Source organism: Neodiprion pinetum, chromosome 3 (genome assembly GCF_021155775.2).
Source record: "Neodiprion pinetum isolate iyNeoPine1 chromosome 3, iyNeoPine1.2, whole genome shotgun sequence".
Taxonomy (NCBI): domain Eukaryota; kingdom Metazoa; phylum Arthropoda; class Insecta; order Hymenoptera; family Diprionidae; genus Neodiprion; species Neodiprion pinetum.
The window spans coordinates 30,520,211-30,542,755 of record NC_060234.1 but is presented as its reverse complement, the minus strand read 5'-3'; the positions used below and the strand labels follow the sequence as shown (position 1 = coordinate 30,542,755).

General features: G+C 39.3%; 1 protein-coding gene across 6 annotated transcripts; it reads left to right on the top strand.

The window, feature by feature from the left end:
* The first annotated feature begins 1,588 nt into the window (after nucleotides 1-1,588).
* Nucleotides 1,589-21,238, top strand: LOC124213876 (RUN and FYVE domain-containing protein 2). 6 transcript variants are annotated; one of them, XM_046615585.2, is made up of 13 exons: nucleotides 1,589-1,823; nucleotides 2,565-2,630; nucleotides 6,720-6,898; nucleotides 6,971-7,080; nucleotides 7,217-7,424; nucleotides 7,507-7,670; nucleotides 7,779-7,941; nucleotides 8,012-8,128; nucleotides 8,236-8,376; nucleotides 10,260-10,357; nucleotides 13,731-13,947; nucleotides 14,934-15,173; nucleotides 18,262-21,238. In XM_046615585.2, the coding sequence occupies exons 1-13, from the start codon at nucleotides 1,634-1,636 to the stop codon at nucleotides 18,400-18,402; spliced, it is 2,034 nt and encodes a 677-aa protein (XP_046471541.1). In that variant the 5' UTR covers nucleotides 1,589-1,633; the 3' UTR covers nucleotides 18,403-21,238. The 6 variants fall into 6 exon arrangements, 5 of the variants coding, with proteins under 5 accessions (XP_046471541.1, XP_046471543.1, XP_046471540.1 ...); XM_046615587.2 differs by lacking the exon at nucleotides 2,565-2,630 and having other exon boundaries at nucleotides 1,590-1,823; XM_046615584.2 differs by lacking the exons at nucleotides 1,589-1,823; nucleotides 2,565-2,630 and adding an exon at nucleotides 2,681-5,212.
* Nucleotides 21,239-22,545: the final 1,307 nt, after the last annotated feature.

The following is a 22,545-nucleotide window of genomic DNA, read 5'->3' as shown; positions in this document are numbered from 1 at the left end:
TGATGCGTACTAGAAAAAATTCCCATGCAAAAGTCCGGCTAGGCGGCTGCGGCTTTACTCTAGGTAGAAATACGCAAATGTATACGTCCAGTTACTCTAGTTCTGCAATCCGACCCTACCTTATGTCGGTCACTTTATGAGCACTCACGCATTTTTGGGAATAAGGTACTTACACCGCAACGTGCTTAGCTATTCTCGAGAATACTTGGCTCATAATATTGGGTGCGGCCATAACATTTTTACCGTATTGTCTGCGGTTGAGGGCGTTTGAGGACAAAGTAACGTAGGCTTGTTGGATATAAAGTAGAGCTGCTACTTTTTCGAATATCCGGGTTATTCGAACAACCCAGATCCGCCGAATCCAACGCTTCAAATTTGGATATCGAGACTATCTGGATAGTTCAAGTACTCGAGCAACCGGGTATCCGTACTATCCGAACTATTCGAGTAGTTGGAGCACTTGATTTATCTAGTTATTTAAACTGTCCGAATAATACGAAGAGTTCGGTCTCCCACGCGGGGTTCGTGGGAGAGAGAGAGAAAGAGAGAGAGAGAGAGAAAGAGAGATCTATTCATGCCTATAACAATATTAGGCAATGTAGCCACAGAGCATTACAAAATAAAATAAAATAAAAGTTACTGTGTGACTAGAAGAGATAGACAGCACGATATAATAGAGTACAGACAGAGTGACAGAGAGGGAGAGAGAGATGACGAAATAGAAAGAAGGAAAGTAAATAAGGAGGCGGAAAAAATTGCGGGGAGATAGCCTGAGCTTCGGATGACGAGACCTTTCTTCCTGTTGACAGTCAACCGGCTTGAACTGAATCACGATATTTGACGTAATAGAAGGAAAATGAAAATCAGAATCCGAAAACGGAGCATACAGAATAGCCAAGAGATATTTTGCATTCACGATTCTGTGAACACCGCTCTGGAAAGATAAAAAGTTTCGCGACTCAACGCACGACTTATCACAATATTTTCCACTAGTTTTCGGTCGCTAATTATACTGTTTAATCTCTGTAGCAAGTAGAGATCTGACATACGTACAAACAAGGAGTTAAATTAAACATGATTCTTTACTTTTATTCAACCTGGCACGGTGTCATTCTTATAAGTATTTGCATTGATGTGAATGTTGACTCGCGCCATCGTGCCAAACGTCATTCTGTTGAAAATGTGGCGGAGCCCATTTATTAATTGAAAGATACTCGTAAATCCATAAAAATTGTTTTTAAATCGCTGAGGCTCTACATAGTTTTCATCTAATGCCGGAATTTATTAGTCATAGCCTACTCGCATTAAGAAAAGGCGAAAATTCCTTAAATGAAATACATCGCATGTACCTTCGACATAAATTAAGTGCCTTTGAAACGGCTCGTTTCCAGGCAAAGTGAATCGCCTGTGATTAAAAAAGGCAGTATAAGGAAGCCAAATAAATGCAGAAGAGAAATTTTTAGAATTCGAATCCACCGCCAATTGCGTAGCAGTTTCCCGCGGTGCGATTTGAAATACGCCGTCAAGCTCGATATCGAGACTGTCCCGAGGTCGAAGAGTCGCTAGTCAGAAATCGTCGAGCGTCTATCGATAACTGTGTGACTGCCTTCGGTGCGTGACACCGAATGTAAACATGGCTGCGGAAACCAGTGAAGATTTGCCAATTTCACCGTCCGAAAAATCGTTGACGAGTAGCATTATATCTGACGATAATGACAAAAGTGTTTCGCGATCACCGTCCAGTTATTCGATTCGGGAAGACAGGTGGCCGGACCTCGTCGTCTCGAGGCCTCGGAAGTTGGACGCGTGGTGGACACCGAGGCGTAAGTAGGCTGCATGTCATTCTGTTTACAAGAATTCCATTTTTAACAACAAATATGGAGAAACGGAAGTAAAAACAAAAAGAAAAAAAGAAAAAAAAAAACAAAAAAAAAAACAACAATTTCCGCTGTTATTGGCACTCGACGATGGCGATTTTCTGGCCAATTAAATCGACGCCAAAGCCGCCGCGCCGACGCCACTGCTCGTCCGAAGCGCGTGGCATATTGTCTCCGACGAGTTTCGGACTCGAGACGACAGTGAGCGTCGCGACGCCAGGTGGCGACTCTGCACGGCTCGTCGGAATACCTCATTACTTTTTGAATCCACTGACAATGGAGGATCGGAGTGTTTTTCGCGCGTTTTCGGGACCAACGCGTGCGGTGCGTTCTATTCGCGTCTGTGCCTATGGAATTGCATTGCAAGAAAACTGCACCTTGTAGTAATGGATACACGGTATTTATTTTCAGTACATGTTGTACGATTGAAAAACCTTTGGTACTTACTTTCCGTAGAATTCTTGTATGCTGTTATATCTTGTTCGTTTTTGTAGTGTCGTATCGAAAATTTGAATGATTTGTCACGTGGCAGTTGATACAATTATTGATCATTCTAATTGATTTATAAACGTTAACTACTGGCTGTAATCTGTTAATAAATTATTTAAGAAGGTTTGAATCGTTATCTTTTCTTTCAAGAAACCAATATCGAATATTATATGAATTTAATTTATTCGTGGTTCACAGATTTCGTAACAAAATTGAATATCTCGTACAATTTTGGACGATCGCAGTCCAACTATGAGGCAAAAGGTAAATAACGAAATTTCGATATGGTGTACAAATATGTCTTACCCAAGTTCAATATTAGGTCGCATTATTTATTTTTATGGAACGTTATACTTGACCTTTGAAAGATGAGGAAAAAAATTGTATTCATGCCGAAAATTGTTCGCATAGCGAATAAGAAGAAAGAGAAATGGACGAACGGAATTTCAGTGATTTGTCACATTCGCGGCTTGTTTAGTATGGAATAAATGAAAATTCATTTTCGAATTGGAATTGTGGCATGTAGCAGTGATATAAAAGAAGTACTAAACGATATAACACACACATAACATAACGCATTTTCACACCAAGAAACATTAACATGACTATTCACAATACGTAACATACCTATTGTTTCTGTGAGTCTCTACGTATTATTATTGCTTACTGTTGCTTTGACGCTAATATGATCGTAAATTTCATGCTGGTACTAACGCAAGCTGCAGGATTGGAAATCTAAAAAATACAAAGAAGGTGTTGCATACAAAGAACGAAGACATTTATTTGACTGGGTCAAATATGGTGAAACAAGTGTATTTTAGAGTCGAAGAAATTTTATAATTTGGTAAGCGAATTGCGTTATTTAACGAAACGCCATTTATCTGTCTCGAATGAAAAATATTTGAGGCAAATAATTCTTATGACTAATTGTAAATATATTCGGTGAATTTGCAAAATACTTTCTCTGCGCGTGGAGCAACCGAAAGACTCCTCTTACGTTTTGTGGGATCAATTTCGGAAAGTATGAATGCTAGAAACTGGTCAGTGTAAAACCAGACTGATAAAAAACCTTATTCACCATTAACAGAAGGAATAAAAGTAATCTGTACTCTCTATGTTGAATGTCTCTCTTTCGCTTTCTTATTGCTTTCTTGATACTTTCTTAAGTTTTCTTTGCCGGTACTAACCCTCTTATGCATTTCTTGTATCTAATAACAATTCTGCCACGGAGATTGATAACGGTAGTAAAACTGAAAGAATAACGGACTTGAGTTGTGAACAGTTAAATTGATGGAAAAATTCTTGGGAAACTAAATTACTTTCGCTTTAAGCCACAGTGGTCTGAAAAGTGCTCGATAGATCGAAGGCTTTCCACAAAATGAATCTTTGGTTTATTATACATATATTTGAAAAATGGCGAGCAGAGCAAGTTAGAATCTCAAGTCCTAGAATCCTCCGAGAACTTTTTCCGGTCCCTGGACCTGTTATAGGAATACATATGTGTAATGAATCGCTGGAAAACTGATTGTCCAACTTTTTCTCACTTCAGAGTATTAGTAATTCCATGCACAAACTATAACGACAAACAGTACAATGGTACTGCATCTGCGTACCTGTTATATCCAACAGAATGTACCCCTATATGTAATCGGTTACAATAACGTCCAAAAGTTCTTGGACTTTCCAATGCCAATTTTCACGATACCGGATGTTGCCCAGCCTCACTCGTTCTACCTTGCCGACTGGTAATCAAGCGGTCTTACTGCTTCTGAATTGTGTCTAACGAAAGCAGCACCTTGCGATGCCAGTGTTGGCGGTATTATTGATTAACGTAGGTGGAGGCAAAGTCGGTGCAAAAATCAATAATCGGCAGCCCCTTTGCCTCTGGACATTTTCGCCGGGAATTGCGCTGTCAGAGTGCATTCGAAAGATTTCAGTGCAAGACCTTTCGCTCTTTGCGATGATAACAATTGTATTAAGGCCAAGACTTCGTACCGGGCCGTGAAAGGTTGCGCAAAAGAAAACAGTTCGTCCTTAGATACTACGTTTTGTAGACATCGCTAATCCGCGTTGCAGTGCAATTGATGCAAAATATAATTATGGGACCCGTGGGAGTCGCCGAAGGGAAAACGTTAAATGAAACTACAAGCAAACTGCAGAGTACGAATAACACGTGGTACCAGTGACTTCGGAGAGTGTGTCGTTTATTTGTTGTTGTTCAGTTCTTTTTCCGTCAACCGTTGCGGACTTGAACCGAATAAATCACAAATATCAGTCCGAAGGAAGTGGGCCCGAGGCCCGAATTAAATACGAGGATATCCGGGAAAGGAAGCGACTGCTTGCTGGAGGACTTCCTACCAAAGTCGCCTAACCAGTCAGTTTGAAGCGTACGGATTTTGCGAAAAGTTGCAAAAGCGGTCAGCGGTGACGCCATAGAACCCGGTCGATATCGAGAACCAGAGGGCGCCTTGGACGAATTCCTATGCGACAAGAATCTCAGACCGGCGTGAAGCTGCGGCCTTTCAGCGAACATCATCACGGGGGCGGCGGCGGCGGCGGCGACGGCGGGGTAATGATCGAACAAGACATGGCCGGGGCCCAGGACACCATCTACCTGTGCAACTTCCGGGTATCCGTCGACGGGGAATGGCTATGCCTGAAGGAGCTTCAGGACGTCGAATTCTCGATGCAGGACTCCATGCAGCGTTCACCGTCACCTCCGTTGCCGCTTAGCGGTACAAACCACCATCACGAACGACACCGTCACCAACGACACGAAACTCCTTCGCTTTGCGACGCACTTATGTCCAGCTCGCCACCATTGCCACTCTTCTCCAGCTTCTTGTGTCTGTATTATTATTTGCACTCGAATAATCGCGGAGCAATCTAAGGATGAAGCTCCCGCAATCAAATTGGAATCGGAGGCTGGAAAACGAGAAAAATGTTGAAAAATCTCCGTAAACACTGTTTGTGACAATGATATAGTGAATACGCACGATGCGGAACAACCATACTGTGTGATAATAATAAATTTAAGCAATTTCGAATAACACAAGCTGCGGTATCAATAGTTTGAGAAAAAGTTCCGTAAAGAAAATGGCAAAAAATTATTCAATTTTGGTGTTATTGATTCGAATCTAATGATTTTGATTTTGATTTTGACGATGAACGTCTGTTTTTATAGCATCATTGAAGAGATATATTTCTTTCCCATGTTTGGAAATAATTATTTGTGAAATTTGGTTCAGGCGATTTTTAGATATTTTTATTATGAACAAAATAAACCCAAAAAAATAGAGTTGGATAAAAACATCAGAGTTTGATCATTCAGGACGTTATAACTATAAAAACTTTTCTCTTACTGTTGATAGCTTGTGTTATTCGAATTTTCTACGTATTATTATAGCAGGGAAGTTATTTTAGCCGTGTTCACTATGACTGGCGCACACAGTATTGCTGGAGATTTCTTGACCGGTTTTTTCTCTTTTCCTAGCTGATTTATCCTTGATATACGCTGTATTTTGATGGAAAAAGTCTGAAACCCGTTCATGAGGTAGACGATGTCAATTGGGCTCAATGAATCACCTTTAAATTCTTCCGTAGACGCTGTACTCATCGAATCAGTAAAAGCGTATAATGTTTAACTTGTCGCTAATCTTTTGTTTCTTCGTCTTTTCAAACTTTCACTCTGGATTCACTGTATTTACTCTCGTTATCTTCCCGTATTAATCGTCATCATGCTTTCATGTAAGGGTAAGAGACACAACTTCGGGTGGAACTCGTTTTTTTTCACTTCATACTTGGTTTGGGTACTCGGTAAAGGTTGAATAGCTTCAGCTTTGACATATCTCACTCTGCCTTGTTCGAATTAGTTTTGTTGCATGCCATTTAACTGATCGTAACACACGTTGTGCTTCGTCCCGCGTCATGCCAATACATGATCAATTGGATTTGAAACTTTATTTTCTGCATTCTTCATTTGTGCAGTTGTTTACACAATTTGACGCTGCAGTTGTATTGCGCGTTGTACAATCACATCTGTATTGGCTTGCTTCGCAGTATCTCAATTTTTGCTAAATTCTTTTCGTGCCGCATGCGATGGCAAAATTTAAGCGGTGGCTTTGCTTCTCGAATCGATTATATGAATTGCGGGACAATCCATCAAATTTTTTACTCTAAATACACGGTTTATATTTGAATACGTGGTCTGCAGTTCCAAGACAGTTCTACATGACTTAGAGAGTATCACGGTTTTTCGAATTTTCGACAAAATTTGAACGACGGAGAAGATAAATAAGCCCACCTTAGCTGTGATCCTGACACTCCGGATTGGGCAATTTGTTATTTTTACAGCACGAGATCCAGTGATTATCGAACGAAGCAACCTAGTCAATATTTCGAAGCTGATCGTTAAGGAATTGATCGAGACGTCTCTGAAATATGGACGTATGCTGGACTCGGATCATATGCCTTTGCAGCATTTTTTCATCGTCCTCGAACACGTCCTTAGACACGGATTACGGCCTAAGAAGGTATGGCTGCAAGCTCAACGCAGTCTTGTCAAAACATAATCAACATCAGCAAATAACGAATTGACTTTCCAGGGACTCCTTGGCCCGAAAAAAGAACTCTGGGACATTCTTCAACTTGTGGAAAAATACTGTCCCGAAGCACAAGATATCACCTCAAGTATCCGCGACCTACCGACCGTCAGGTATCAATCAACCTCATTCGCAAATCCGTGAAACACAGTCTGGAATAGCTTGTGGATATTATTTCGCGAATTCAAGTCGGAACTCAACTCAACTGGTGTAATGAAGATTTTATCCTCAAAGTCCTGATATTTTCAGGACAGCGATGGGCCGAGCACGAGCTTGGCTGAGGATGGCGCTGATGCAAAAAAAACTTGCGGATTACCTAAAAGTGCTAATCGATCACAAGGACGACATTCTATCTGAATACTTTGAACCGGACGCACTAATGATGAGCGACGAAGCCATTGTTGTAATGGGTTTGCTGGTTGGCCTCAATGTTATAGACTGCAACTTCTGTGTCAAGGTTAGTGTAGCGAAACCTGGCAGCGAGTGATAGAGTTAATCCGATGCTAATTATCTTGATGGGTATCGATTGCGCGAAACAGGAAGAAGACCTGGACTGCCAGCAGGGTGTAATCGACTTCTCCCTTTACCTCAGAAGCAGCAATCACATTCCAGGCGAATCACCGGACGACGAACTGGAGAACGACAATATGACCACTGTTCTAGACCAAAAGAATTACATCGAGGAGCTGAACAGGCATCTAAAGTAGGGCCAAAACTGTTTGTACCTAGAATCAGTCGTATGGAAATTCGATAGATTTCGCATGATCTCGAGTGGTGAACTTCAATCATCCCGATCGTAATCGTATTTCAGTGCGACTGTAACGAATCTACAAACAAAGGTCGAATCTCTCACCACGACGAATGCCCTCATGAAGGAAGATCTGGCAATTGCGAAAAACAATATTCTCTCACTCCATGACGAGAACAGGCAACTGAAAAAAGAACTGGGCATCGAAGTCAAGGATCCAAACGAGGTACGAGTCCTCACTGACACAAAAATGATTTTAAGATGTGTCCAAATTAACAGGCTCCGCTTTATTTCAGAACGGAAAAGCACCCGTCAAAATCACAGAGACTACGTCAGAGATAGAGGAGTTGAGAAGTAGGCTAGAAGTGGAAAAAAAGCAAAGACTTGAGGCTGAAAGGGAACTGGAATTACAGGTTCGTAACGTTGGTTTAATCCAATTTTGATTCCATCCGATATTTGATGTTCTCTGTTCGAAATATGTAAATTCGCGAAAGAAGCCTGAAAACATTTTATGGAGCAGGTCAGCATGAAGTCGGAAATGGAGGTTGCCATGAAATTGTTGGAAAAAGATATCCACGAGAAACAAGACACTATAATATCTCTGAGAAGGCAGCTGGATGACATCAAATCGATCAATTTGGAGATGTACAAAAAGCTGCAGGTGACGTAACCATTTGTCTTCAATTTTAAATAATGATTATATTTCATATTTCACAGGTAATAATTTCTGTAACGATGCATGATCCGTATTTCACAGTGGCTGTATCCTCAATTCGGTCTTATCCGATCTGTAAACCTCGATAACTCGTGAACCCAAGTGAAATTTGGTTTCTAGTCACAATTTTGTGTTCTTTAATTTTAACAATTCATCGCATGTAAAAGCTTACTGCGTCGTCTGTTGAAGGGCTGTGCGTTGAAAGTACGTATACGTTACGACAACTGCCTTTACTTTGATCACCTTTGGTCATGAGATCTGGCATATTGCACAGAATTTAACTTTTAGTCCAAAATCATAATAATGCGATAGAAAAAAACTTCTATTAGGATGCAGGAATGCTCAAAAAGCGTGCCCATGCTCTTTGCGTATTACCAGCCCTTTGATTGACGTATCAAGCATTGTGTTTGAACTAGATGAGGATACCTATTGCAAGTTGGGAACGTGAAGATAGAAAATAGCTTAGGAAAATGTTATCCGGCGACACGAGAAGCGTCATTTTGTTCTTGCCTTCTTTTGAAAATTCATTACTTGTCTGTCTCGATGTTTGACTTGTAGGAGTGCGAGCACGAGCTGACGCAGAAAGGTGAGATGGTGAGCCGGCTTCATGCCAAGACGAATCAGATCGGAAAGTTACTGAACAACCTCGAGAAATACAACCATCTAATGAAAGATGCGGAATGCGGTCGGAGTCCAACAACTCCAGTAACCGGATCCAAGTCTTTTGTAAAAAATAGTCCCACCTCGCCTAGGGTGTCCGTTGGCGAACTCGCTCGGTTCCAGCAGTCGGACCCTGATCGGACAGCCAATTCGGAAAAAGTACCGAGAGAAGCTTCCATCGAGGAAGCGAAAGATTGAGGCGTCCTAGGATTGAGCTTACCGCTTCTTGTTTTTTACTCTTCGTTTTCGTTTTCCTTATGGAACCAGCTCTTCACGAGTGTTTCGCATTGATTTGGCGCGGTATCCACTCAAAGTTTAAAAACGTGAGGTTCGAGAGCGAAGCGTATAACAAAAATCAACGGATATTCGCTTCTAGTATCCCTTAACAAAATTCAAACGGCTAATTGGTTCGCTGGTAGTGAGAATTTGTCAATATGTTTTTTTTTTATTTCCAAACTATGATTTCAGTTTTATCTTTGCAACGGTATATAGCTGTGTAGCAGGCGCTTTGTTCTAGGGATATTATTATTGATTGTTGGGGATTCTATGCTTCGCCGCGAACCATTTTTATAATTATGTTTTCCATGGTACAAGTTTTTCCGGCTAACCCCAGGTCCACTAAGCCTATCATGATACGTGATAGTTCAAGCTGATAAGAACGAATTCTTGGTTGGATTAGTGCCCATGGCAAGTTATTAGATTGATTTGCTGAAAAACAGTTGTCCTTTATCCGATTGATGAATTATTTTCTAATTTAATTACATCCGATGGTGAGAAAATTTGGCTGGTTCGTTATTTGCGTACTGACTTCGCTGGATTTGAGATATTCGCAGTATGAAACCGCGAAACATCATTCCTTTGCTATGTATCTAATTTATTTACATTGAGAAAAATATTAGTTCGTAATTGTATTACAGAAATGTGATTTTATGTTCCGATTGTTTTTCAGCTGTATCCGTACTCGGTTCATATTTTGGACGCACATGATATTAGGCACAGCATCTATACTCTGAATAATTAGCTTTGAATCTAGAGATTTAACGTGCGCCGAAAGCATGGAAATTGTAATTAATATTTTTAAAATATTTCCAGCACGGTTACAGCGAGACGTTACCATCGATACTACGAAACATTGTTTCAACGATATAATTAAGAGAGATTTATTTCAGGAGTGTGAGGGCTCGCTTAAGCATAAGACAGAACTGATCAGTAAGCTGGAAGCAAAGACACATTCCATGACTGACACCATTCAGAAAATGGATGAGAAGTATGTTTACATATTTTTTACTAATATCACTGAAACTCAAATGTACCCCATGCTCTTCTTTGTTTCCGATAATTCTTTTTTGTGGTGTTTCTTTGTCCCTGGGGGTGAACAATTATAGCCATTCCGTACCATGTTTTTCAAGGGCCACGGTATCGCCAATTATCAGTGATGGTGTCATATTGCACGAAAGTTAACGATATTTAGGATATGTTAGGATGAGAGTGAAAGTGCATGTAACGTTGATATTTCGAAGATGAATATGCTGGGAATATTTTTATTGTATTATAAAATTATATATTAAAAGTCTCTAGTCGAATTCGAGCTTTGATTCTGGGCGACTCTCATGCACGTTGCAATTTGAAATACGTGCCTGAATTTATTCTAGTCTAAACTCGCGCGAACAATTCGTGCCCACTCCATAGACTTTCTGATTTAATACGCTCTTGGTTTTTATATATTAATGGCAATCATTACTGAAGCCAAACCGAGATAACTTTGATATAACTTTCATGATCATTATGATTACAAGTTAGCGGTAATTCAAGAAACAGAGGGACGATGACACGTACGATTTTTCGCTTACAGGGTTTTTCCTTTTTTTTTTTTTAATGTCATATGTGTTTATGGTGAATATGTGAATGGGGCTTTGACTTCCCTGTTACCTTGCAATTAACCATTGGTGTCGGTGTACATGTCATAATGAGCCTGTAACCTTCGAATAAATATTTCATCCGCACCGCACTCGATGATCGACGAACATTATCAATAATTGTTGAATGGGTATTTGAGAATGATCGCAAGAAAGCGGTGATGATGATGAAGAGAAAAGTTTCAATCGATATTCGATTCACGATACGATGATCCGTTGGTATGAGTTGTTCACTTGTTTTTCACCGAACGGGCATTGCGTACATCTTTTACCGTTAAATCGCGCTATCAGCTAACATATATTATGGTATGAATATTAAATATATTTATGTTCCAGTATTAAAATTGTGATAAAAAAAAAAACGAAGTGAGTTATTATTTTATTTAAATGTAATTAGGTGGACTGCGTACAAACGTAGCTGTGTGGGTTACATGCAAGATGTATCGTTATTTTCATGTTTACCTTTGCGGATGATTTTCTTGGATAGAAATTAATTAGATCATTTGTGGATCCTGCCGCTCGATGTTTCACGGCCAATAACAATGCAAACGAATAACGGTGTAAAAATGCAGTAACGCAATTTTCTAATAACAAATTTACGTATATTCGCTATGTTCGCTAAGGTGCCACACACGAATATACATATATACATATATATCAAGCGATCAGCAATATAACTCATAATGACACCACGTGTGCTTGTATAAGACTAAAAAAATAAAATATTAATGTATAAACCATACCGTATTTGATTACCCTAAGGCTAGTGGTCAGAATTACATCGTCTCGTCTGTCTGTTGTACGCCTTATACTTGCATCCGATTAGAATATGACAAATAAAACTTCATCTTATACCCTCCGCCCCTCCAAAGCATAATTTTTCAGATACAGGTAAATTATATAAATTGAAAAAAAATCTACGTCAGCAGATAACGGCCTTACTTTGCTTTTCATTGCAATCACGTCCATGTTAGAGTTGTCAGATAATTTTATTCCCAGCGGATAAGGTAAGTTAAGAGTTTGTCTATTAGGTGCAGCTTTCCTAAAGTACATTTATTACGCAAGCTGTATAATTATGCTGATTAGTTCAGTGAATATAAAAAATTACGGGAAATCAATACTCGCGTAGCGTCTGAATGTTAGTTATTTTCTCAGAGTGAATTAATTAATGAAACACTCAGAAATAGAACCAAAGTCACGTAATAACCAAAAGTAACTCTGTATAGTCACACTTCTAGTGATTGAGAAATTACAACCGTTACTGTTGATTAATGATTCTTTCAGATCTGAGTTCGAACTCTCGTGTCTAGCTAATCAAATAACAAAATTGTACTTGCATTAACCGAAGGTTAAATATCATTCTTCAGTCACCTCCAGTCGTCTATAATATCGCATGTCGATAATCAGCATTACCAATGAGTCAATTATTGTAGATATTGAGAAATCCGTAGTTGAATTTCAGGCGTACTCTAAATTAATTAATTTATTCTCGTAGAACTTTTCCAAAGCTATTTTTGTCGCCGCCAAAGTGCCCAGCATCTGATTATAGTGGATACTATCTGCTGGTACGAATCAGAATACTAGTAAACAACAATCGCCTAGTTCGGCATGAAATATGGGTTGATTGTCTATGCAACACACGTTCAGATCTCATAGATTAGACATAATTTCGTATGAATCTACTCCGAGTAATCGATTGGATGAGTCAATTAACTTTTGGTATAGAAAATCTGGCTTTATCACAGGTCTTGATTCGTAAAATGGTTTACTGGCGGGCGTGAGATGAAAACTGATGTCAACCACAACAATTGTAGAACATTTCGTAGAGCATCCGAAAGATTATGGGTTCTTGGAAATAAATTGAATTTCACATATCGACGTGAAACTTTTCTTTCATCCCATGCTTGTACTCAACTGACCCGTCTATCTTTCAAATTCTGCGATGGATTAGTAGAATGTTATTCCAATCCCATAGGAGATGGGATTTTCATCGAAGTTTAAGGTATAAGACAAAGTCGTATTTGCCCGGCTGACTGATCGCAATTGCTTTTAAGTGCAGATAATTAATTGATCATCAAACAGTTTGTGAACGCAATTAACTTTGGCTATTACTAATTAATCACTATTGCCTGGCAGGTTATTTAACGAAAATCCCTTAATTGTTATACGAACGCGTTGTATATACCTACTGCAAACTCACTACCATCCAGTCGATTTTATCTCATACGATAGATCTGGTTACTTGACAAGCAAATCAATTAAGTGTACTCGCCAAGTTTTTCCATACTGATCTCCGAAAATGAGACGCTAGATTCAATTCCGCTATCAAATGTAGTTACCAGGAGTCCGTGTACGTGTCGTTTTTGTCTTTTCCAAGACTTTCATGTCAATAATGCACAGTTGAGTCTGATTACCGATTGCAAAATAATATTTCTTAACAGTAACCGGCACCGGAATTGATAAAATATCATTCAATTGTTCGTGGATTAATCATAGTCGTGTTGTTATCTGTTTTTGTCCCAACTGGCCTTGCCCTATCCAAAAGCATGAAACCCGACCGCATCCATAAAGATTCAAGTGAACTTCCGAAGCGAATGAATACATCACCGATAATTGTCACGATCCCGTTGCGCGCCGTGTCATCGTCGCCCTCGAAACCTCCGTAAAACTGCATGCGATTGAACAAAAATGTTTCAAGGATTACCTGTTATTCACGTTGACCAGATGCAAGGTGCTGGAGGGCATCCGTTCCGGTGCCGAGGAGCGGGCTCGAGTCGTCGGGGCGGAAGCGGCTCAACGTGAGGCTTGGGCAAGCGGCGTCGAGGGAGAGCTCAGGATAGAACGGGAGTGGAGAACCGCCCTTCAGGAGACCTCCGTCAAGGACCGGGAAAAAATATCACAGCTTCACCAGGAACTTGATCAGTTGAAGGAGGTTGCCGAGGTAAATACGTTTGAATAAAGATGCGTTTAAATTTATTCCCAACAACGGAACAAGACCCTTTTCAGGGGCTTGCAAGTAGTAATTATGTAAAATCGAATCGAATCTAATAGTTATACAACTCCTTTCAAAAATTATACTTGATAATTTACAGACCTTAGAAGTAACTCGACGCTATTATTCGTTCGAAGCACGACAATAGAACGACTACTTTAATTAATCATCATTGATTAAGCGGCTTGGTGCGGTAGAATCAAAAAATAGTGAAATAAACGCATGTTTGATATTCTGATCGAATCAATCGGATATTTTGTCTTTTCAATCATTCGGTAAAACCGAATTATCCAAACTTCAATCGAATTATTCGATTTGTCAGGAATTAATTGCTCCATTTTGTGGCATCATTCTGGTTTGAAAAGGAGTTCTAAATCACCAATATCCGATTATCACGAGACTTAATATATTTAGCTGTATATCAAGTAAATTGAGTGGGCTCATTGGTTCAATACGAATGGTAGATAACTGTTTTCTAGTTAATGTTTTACATGATAATGGGTTGATTTGTTACTTCAACCCTAATAGGTCACTGCGGATGAGTTGCACCCCGTTTGCCGATGTTTTACAGTACTTAAACAGTCAATTTTGGTTAGGAAAACTGAGAGAGCTTCTTCTAAAATCCTTAAACAATACCCAGATATTTTGTTTAGATTCCTAGAAGTCATTTTTGAAGTAAAATATCACGTTTGAGACGAGATTCACTCCGTGTGACTGTTATGCGATTCTACCGAGGTACGACTCACTAGGGTTAAGAACAATGAGAAAAACTTTGTACAAAAAATAAATAGCAAGTTTAAACAAACGACCGTTCGTATTTTTAAATTTGGCGAACAATGAGGCAATATAGCACAATTTGATTCGGAGATAGGTAGTTTTTTTTTTTTTTTCAAGCACACGTATTTCGCTCACGCGACTTGATTCTTACGTTGCAGAAATTCTTGGCGTTGCAAGAAGAACACTACGCCCTCAAGGAAATTTGTACGGAGCAGGAACGTACGCTCGAAGAACTCGGAGGACAGCTGAGCTCTGCCAAATTGGCAGCTGTAGAATTGCGGGAGGCTGCCGATAGCGTGCAACAATCGCAACAAAACGGCGCTGCTTCCTGGGCAAACGATCGTCTCGTCACACAGTGCAAAAGGTGCAATCGAGATTTTAACATCGCACGAAGAAAGGTACCAAATTTTTCATATAAACGGCGCTTTGCCTGTCATTCGTGGTAATTGAGGGTTACTCGAGCCGTGCAGTCGGGTGGTGAAAAGCTCCGAATAACAACTGAACAAGAGAATTAAAAAAGGCTGAAGCTACCATTAAAAATATACTTATATATTATATATATATATACTTCAGAAAGTATCTATGTGTCAAGGCCAACGTTTTTTAACAAAGAAAATGGATTTTTTTTTTTTAAATTGCAACGCAATCGTGGTTGAATTTTTTTTTTTCGTTCAACACTTGAACCGACTTCTTTCTTTATTTCCGAAAATTGATCAAGTTTCATGTCCGGATTTCAAAGTTTCCCTATCATCGACTTTTTACATTCTTGCGTTGGTAAATTCTGAAAAATTAATCCTCAAAGTCTCGATCATATTTGATGGATTTGGAATCAGCCGAGTGACCAAGATGAGTCACTTGTCAGATTTCGGCAGGCTGGCCGGAGCTTATCTGTTCAGCTGGGTGGTATTATTACATTATTGTAGTCAGATCAGTCGATATATATTCATGATGACATGCATATTCGGTCATATAATGTAATAGAGACGTTGTTGCACGCCCTGTAAAATACGTATAGAATACATTTTCCCGCATTTTACACGAGGTAAGTTACCGCATAATAACAAGACCGGGGCGTATCTTTGTTAGTCATTTTTCTCACAGTGGGTGTATTAGCATACTGTTTAATATAGAATAGGCCACCTAAGGTTCCGGCTCGCGAAAGGCGATGCGGTGCTTTCATTCCGCCCGGGGATGCGAGAAAAATACCTAAAACCCAAGGGTGAGAGAAAGAGAGGGTAGAAGACTTTTAACACACGAATGGCAGGGAATGCAGGGAACAAATAAAGTGTAAAAATAAAGACGTCGAGGCACCGACTCACAGCGGGTGCTCCGCAATCCGGTATCGTAAATTAGCTCACCCATTGCTCGGCGGCTCGCGTTTCCTCCTCGCGAAAGAGACTGCTTGACAAAAATTTTCACTTCAGTTTATAAAACGGCGAAGGTCGGGCAGTTCGGATTGATTTCCGACTGGTAACTTCCTTCGCATCCCTTCGATTCGTTCCAATGTCCATGCATATCGGTAAAGTGTTCGGTTCTTCGCGCGGATGCAATTCCTACTCCCAAGGCTATAATTCTGATCTTTGTAACGGCGGAGTTATCTCGGTAATTCCTGCAGCAGCACACAGTCGCGGTTGCTACCTCGAATAATTTACTATTGAACGAAATCGAGTGATTGGTGGTGAGTGGTCGGGTAACGTTACCGCAGGTTTGGCTCGGCGATAAATTTGCCTAGCTAAGTGAGGGCCGGCGGCTAAATGGAAATCAGGAAGTTGGTAGAAGAGGGAGAAAGAAGTGAAGAAGAGAAATAAAAAAAAAAGAAAAGAAAACGTTACTAAAAATGGAAAATAAAAATAAGAGGCGAAGCCGTCTCGCGACGACGCCGATTCTAACCTCGGCTCCAATTTCTGCCCCGTGATTTGTGCCGTGCAGAAGTTTATTGCTGAGTCAATGCTCGTTTAGCTAGATAAGAAAACTTTTCACCAAGAAATGATTATTACGAACTTTATACAAAATTGGAACTCCACCTGTATTATTTTCACTGAAAATTATATTATTCACTCTCATCGATATCGCGATTTCTTTAGTATGTTGTCTCGATTGTTGAACGCGTATTGAAAATGTATTTATTTTTATTCAATTTTTCAGCGTGAACGTCAAAAATGGCCTCGCAACGTTTAAATCACAGTACACCATTTTCATTTCAAGGTTGAAATTCTAATATTTATCACGTTATCGGCGAAGAGCTGTCTTCATTTTGTCGCTAACAACGTGATAAATATTAGATATACGATAATTTTACAACAGATCATTTTTGTAGAGCATTAAATCTTCCACAGAATAGCCAGAATTTTTTTTATAATATACAGTTTCAAAGTAATCAACAGTTTTCTTAAAGAAATTTCAAACGCATGCTTTTTTTTAAATCAAAATTCGATTGCTTGGCAGGGCGTGTTAGAGTTATCACAAAAATTCGAGGATTTAACCAGATTTTTTTCGATATATGTTTATTACTTTTGGAGAGTGGTGAGCGAGAAGAAATTCTGACATGACCGAAATAAGAACCACCCTAATATATATGTATAAATATGTATATATATATATACACATCCGAGGAAATGTTGAAAAGATATAAGATTACTTGCAAGAGAGTTAGCCGTTATATACCTAACCGATTATCACCAACTAGTTATACCTTCTTTCCAAGTTTCGTACTGTAGATTTATTCCGGGTATAAATGGTACTGTTAGCCGATAAGGGTTGGCACTGAAGTCTGGCGGGGTGGAGCAGGGCCGACTTTACCACATTTCGGCCATAAGTCACGTGGATGAGACGGTTCAATAATTAACTTTCGGGAGGGAACTGGTTATCGGAATTATATTATTCGACTTCTTCCAGCGTAATAACACGGGACTCGGAATGTTCATTCCAATATTCAAACGATTCAATTTAGATACCCAGACATTGCGTGGTGCTATGTATGCGATTTTTCGCAAAATTTAAGTTCAATATATTTCAACATCGACGCTGTAACGGTCTTAATATTACCATTAATCCCGCACTTAACAACTTACTCGTTAGTTTCAACTTGCAAAAAACAAAGAAAACTTCGATTTTACTCAATCCTTAAAATATTCCATCCAATTTTATCATATTGCCTCTGATTTCCATCAGATGTGTTCAAACTTAGGTACACTTATAATTTTCACCCCTTTCTCGAAAACATCGAGCTTCCGCAGAGCCGTAATTTATATTTAATAATTACAACGCCTCTCGGCAAGCTGAGTTGAAGATGAGTTATTCAATTTTAACCCCCTTCCAATTGAGTATTAAGAAATTAATCGAACGCGCAAAGTGCCTCTTTCGCTGCCCTCCACTTCGTAAGGAGCCCCTCATTTCCCCTCTCCTTGAGTAGAATAATCATAATCGTTGAATTTGATCGCCGATTATCCAAAATTGATGAAAAAAAATATTTTTTCATTTTTTCAGCATCACTGCCGCAACTGCGGTGCGATCTTCTGCAATTCCTGTAGTGACAATACAATCGCACTGCCAAACTCCACGAAGCCTGTGCGCGTGTGCGACGAATGCCACGTTTTCTTGGTTGGCCGATATTCCGTGATGCCATAGCGCTCAGCTTCCGTTGCGTACAACCACCGCCGTTATTTTCATTAGATTTAAAAGTATTACATTATGGTTCGAGCGTAGCTTTTGGTAAACGGTGCAAGATTATCGTGCCTAAATGAGTGTTATGTGTTCGAAACTCGACAGCTGGGGATTCCTGACAAATCGCAAATATCGAAAAAAAGATATCTCATCTCAATCCACACGAGAGATGTTTGACATTTTTAAAGAACTACCGTTTCTCAAGTTTATCATTTTCAATCAACGCTCTTGCTCGTGTTAACAGATTTAGCGGACACGCAGACTTTCCAAGTCGTTCAATCAAGACACGTATTTTTTTTCCACAAGCTCCTATATTACGCATGACAGAATATTCGGCCGCCTTTATAATGTTATGTGATCTGCTTGGTAAGTTGAAGCACCGCAATTTTACTTCCGCAGATTTTGACATCATTAATATAATATAAGTGTGCATATAATTATTGATACGCTTGCAGTTTAAAACTTATTTCCTATTACGAAATATACATATACATATACATATATACAGAAAACGTTAGACCTATTATTATATATATATATATATATATTGTTCTGGAGAAAATTAGATTCTTATCTTAGAAACGTTACGTGAAAAACAAATAGATCATACTAATAAGAAATGTACTTGGAGAAATATTTTCATACGATAATTTTGACAGTCCTAAAACCATCCGGATAACTAACAACATATTGAATTCCATATAAAAATCATTAATGTAGGTCACATATTGAATTATTATATTTACATATAGATTTAGAATAATGAACAGAGTCTAAAGTTTCAAGCACAGAATTTTTCATGCAAAAAAATCAAAATCACACTTGATACCCTTCGCTTCAGATGATTAACTTCCTACAACCGACATTAAATTTACCACATCAAGTAATTGCATTATACCGTCTTGCTTATATCTGCAGAAGTACCATCGTAACAAGTGCGTCATCTCGGGATGTGCTTCCGAATGAAATTCGCTTGAAATGTCTCGGACAAATTTATACACCTATGATACCGAGGAAATTAAAGTCAGTCTGCAATAAACCTGATAATTGTATAACTGCGCATAAAATTGCATTACGTATAATTGCATACATCAATAATTTTTTTAGGCAAACGATAATTATATTATATATTACACGAGGTATATATGTATATATGTGGTAGAATTTATAATCGTTGAATAAATTTCAGAATCATTCGCATACTTAATTTCGCCGATTAGCAGACGGTAAAATTCCCATGCATAATTGTACGATTTCAGTATACATTAATATAACCTCGAGTTTTGTCGACGATGCACTGCAATTAAGGCGAGACAAAAGCATGCGATCTTAACAAAATTTTATGCCCCCGAGATTGGCTACCATATATGTATACGTAACAAAGACCAGTTCCTCTGTATCCGGCATATCGTCCCTTGCTGTAAGAAAAATAAAGCTCGAGATAAAAAGCGAGTTCATCCGAATCTCCCCGCTGATCGATACTGCGGTACATATGCGTATAAATATACATACCTGTGCATGTAAAGGTAAAACAAATCGCCGATAATATTCGATCGGTAAATAATGGTCCCGCGATAGGATTGCGATGCAGGTCACACGCCTACCGCGTTATAACGTGTGCCTACTCGATTCAACAGACGTAAATCAGTGTAAAAGTTTAAACTCTAAATCATGATAGCCGACTCCTCTACTCGAGGTGTAGTCTGATACCATTTGAATAGGGTGTCGCGGTGAATGCACGCGTGTGTATGTAACGGATTACGGAGTGGGGTTCGTGCGGCAGCTGACACCTTGGCGAACCATATTTACCTTGACTAATAGTCTTCCTCACCTACCTCGGACAACTATTTACGACTACTTATCCGGATACAGATTTACGAAGGCGATAAGTTCCCGGATGAAAGACGGGAAATCGGAAACGCGGCCTTGATGGAAATATTAGATCCGATTTTGCCGCGCGTTTTCAAATGCAGTGCAATTTGACGATATTTAGCGGTAACGATTCCGCCGACGTTGGAGACGTTCGTTTCTCATCGGGCAAGGCGTTGGACATCCACCCTGCGCTAGACTCGGGCACGATCAAAGATTCAGAATTCGGCTCATCGTTGATGCGCATATCGACAGCTGCAGTGAAGCCGATGCGAAGAGCTGCAAGAATCGATACGATACTCGCCATACGTTTTCCAATTGTCCGAACCGATGCAGTTGAACCTTACATAACATCGATTAATACGGTAGATGACAATTCGGGCAATATTACACGTCTCTTTTGCACCGTTTAGTTTCGTAAGATATAATTGAAATTTCGCAATCCGTGATAATTTCATAGCGATCACGCGATGTTTAATAAGACAGTATTGTGGTGCCGCGAATAGAAACTTCACGCACATTAATTCATTGAACACAGAATTATTCGTGGCGCAATGACGATTGTTTGAGGATTTTCATAAAGGGAATATTATTAATTAGTATTACAAATTTATTAAATTTCATATATCAATGGCAGTGATCGCGTCATGAAAATTGAATTTTGTAAAATTTTACGCCGCCCACCGACTTTTGATTTAAAAATTGTATGCATGTACCTACCCTTCTTCCGAGTTGAACGCAAAGGGGCGATGAAAATGTGTATATATGCATAATTCAAAATGGGTGTTGTAAATATGTAGGTGATTGCAATCTATTCGTGATTGTCTATATTTTTAGCACAAGTGCAGTGCTCTAATTATTATAAAATGTTGTGTCACAAGAGATGTAGAACGACGATGATGAAAATGATCGATTGTATTAAGAATCGAATAAAAAAAAAAAAATTGTTATAATTGATGATTTTCAGTTCTTTTGTTTCCTATTCCCGCATCCCACGCGTCCAGCAATTACGTATCGCGTAATGGATCGTCAGACACCTGAAATGTGTATGAGATTCGTCTTTAATCCTTCACAACAATGGACATATGCAGGTGAATATAAATCAGACATACATGGTATGTGAACATCCATTAGAATATGAAGAATTAAGTTTTATGTCATTTATACTGGGAAATAAATAATAAAAATCCCCTCCCTCAGACGGAACTCATCAATTATCAGCAGAAATTAGCTGCGGAGTGGTGTACAGCCGAAGTAATTGATCGAACCCCAGAAATAGTCGTGAATGAGGGGAGAACAAAAATCATAGACTATAACAGGTTAACGAGAAATTACATTCTGTGACGAATTATTATCAGTATTGGCGAAATCTCTGATATCAAATTTAATTTCCACACGTATTATTTTCATTGCAGGTACCAACGTTTCTTCGCATGTCGGTCGACGGAAAATATATTCACCTTCGGATTTACAGCCACGAATGTATGAGACCTACATTTCGCTAAATCTAGTGACACTGACAAATTACAATACCCAAAGCAGCTTGAGTAATATTTTATGTATATACCGCAGTATGGACAAGAATTGGAGTTGGTCAATTATGTTCGTGCTGATATCAAGATGCCGAGTCCGGCACAATTAACGTAAGGATCGTACGAATTCTCAACGATCAGACATAAAATCCAAGCACGGCATCGAACTAATTACAGAATAAACCACAACTTTCCATTCACCGATGTAATATTTTCGCAACTAGTAAAAGTGCGATTGAAAGTGAACAAAAGTTGGAGAAAACGAAGAACAGGTGGAGAAATTTCATCGCAAAGGTAGGATCGCTGGACGTGACGAATGAACTGTATACAATCGTCCATTACAGCATACAGAACGGTATTAATTTGATCCGGACCATAGAGGAGTTTCTTTACACGCTCACATTTTTAGCTGCAGGTCGTCAGCGGTTGATGAGAAAGTAGAGATTAAAAGAAACGTACACACACAATTAATTGTTAATTTATCATTTATTCTCCAGACAGGCCGGTATTTCAACCTGCTTATACGTATACCTTCGCCGCCTGGCAAGCTCCACTGCTGCATTCCCTGTCAAGCTGTATTCTCTTAATTAATTAATTGTTATACCTGCGTGTTTTATTGCGCCAACGAGCGGCGCGCGTGCACACATCTGCAAAGCTGGATGGGTAAAAATACGGTGGAGCTATTGCAACGGGAAAATATTGCGTT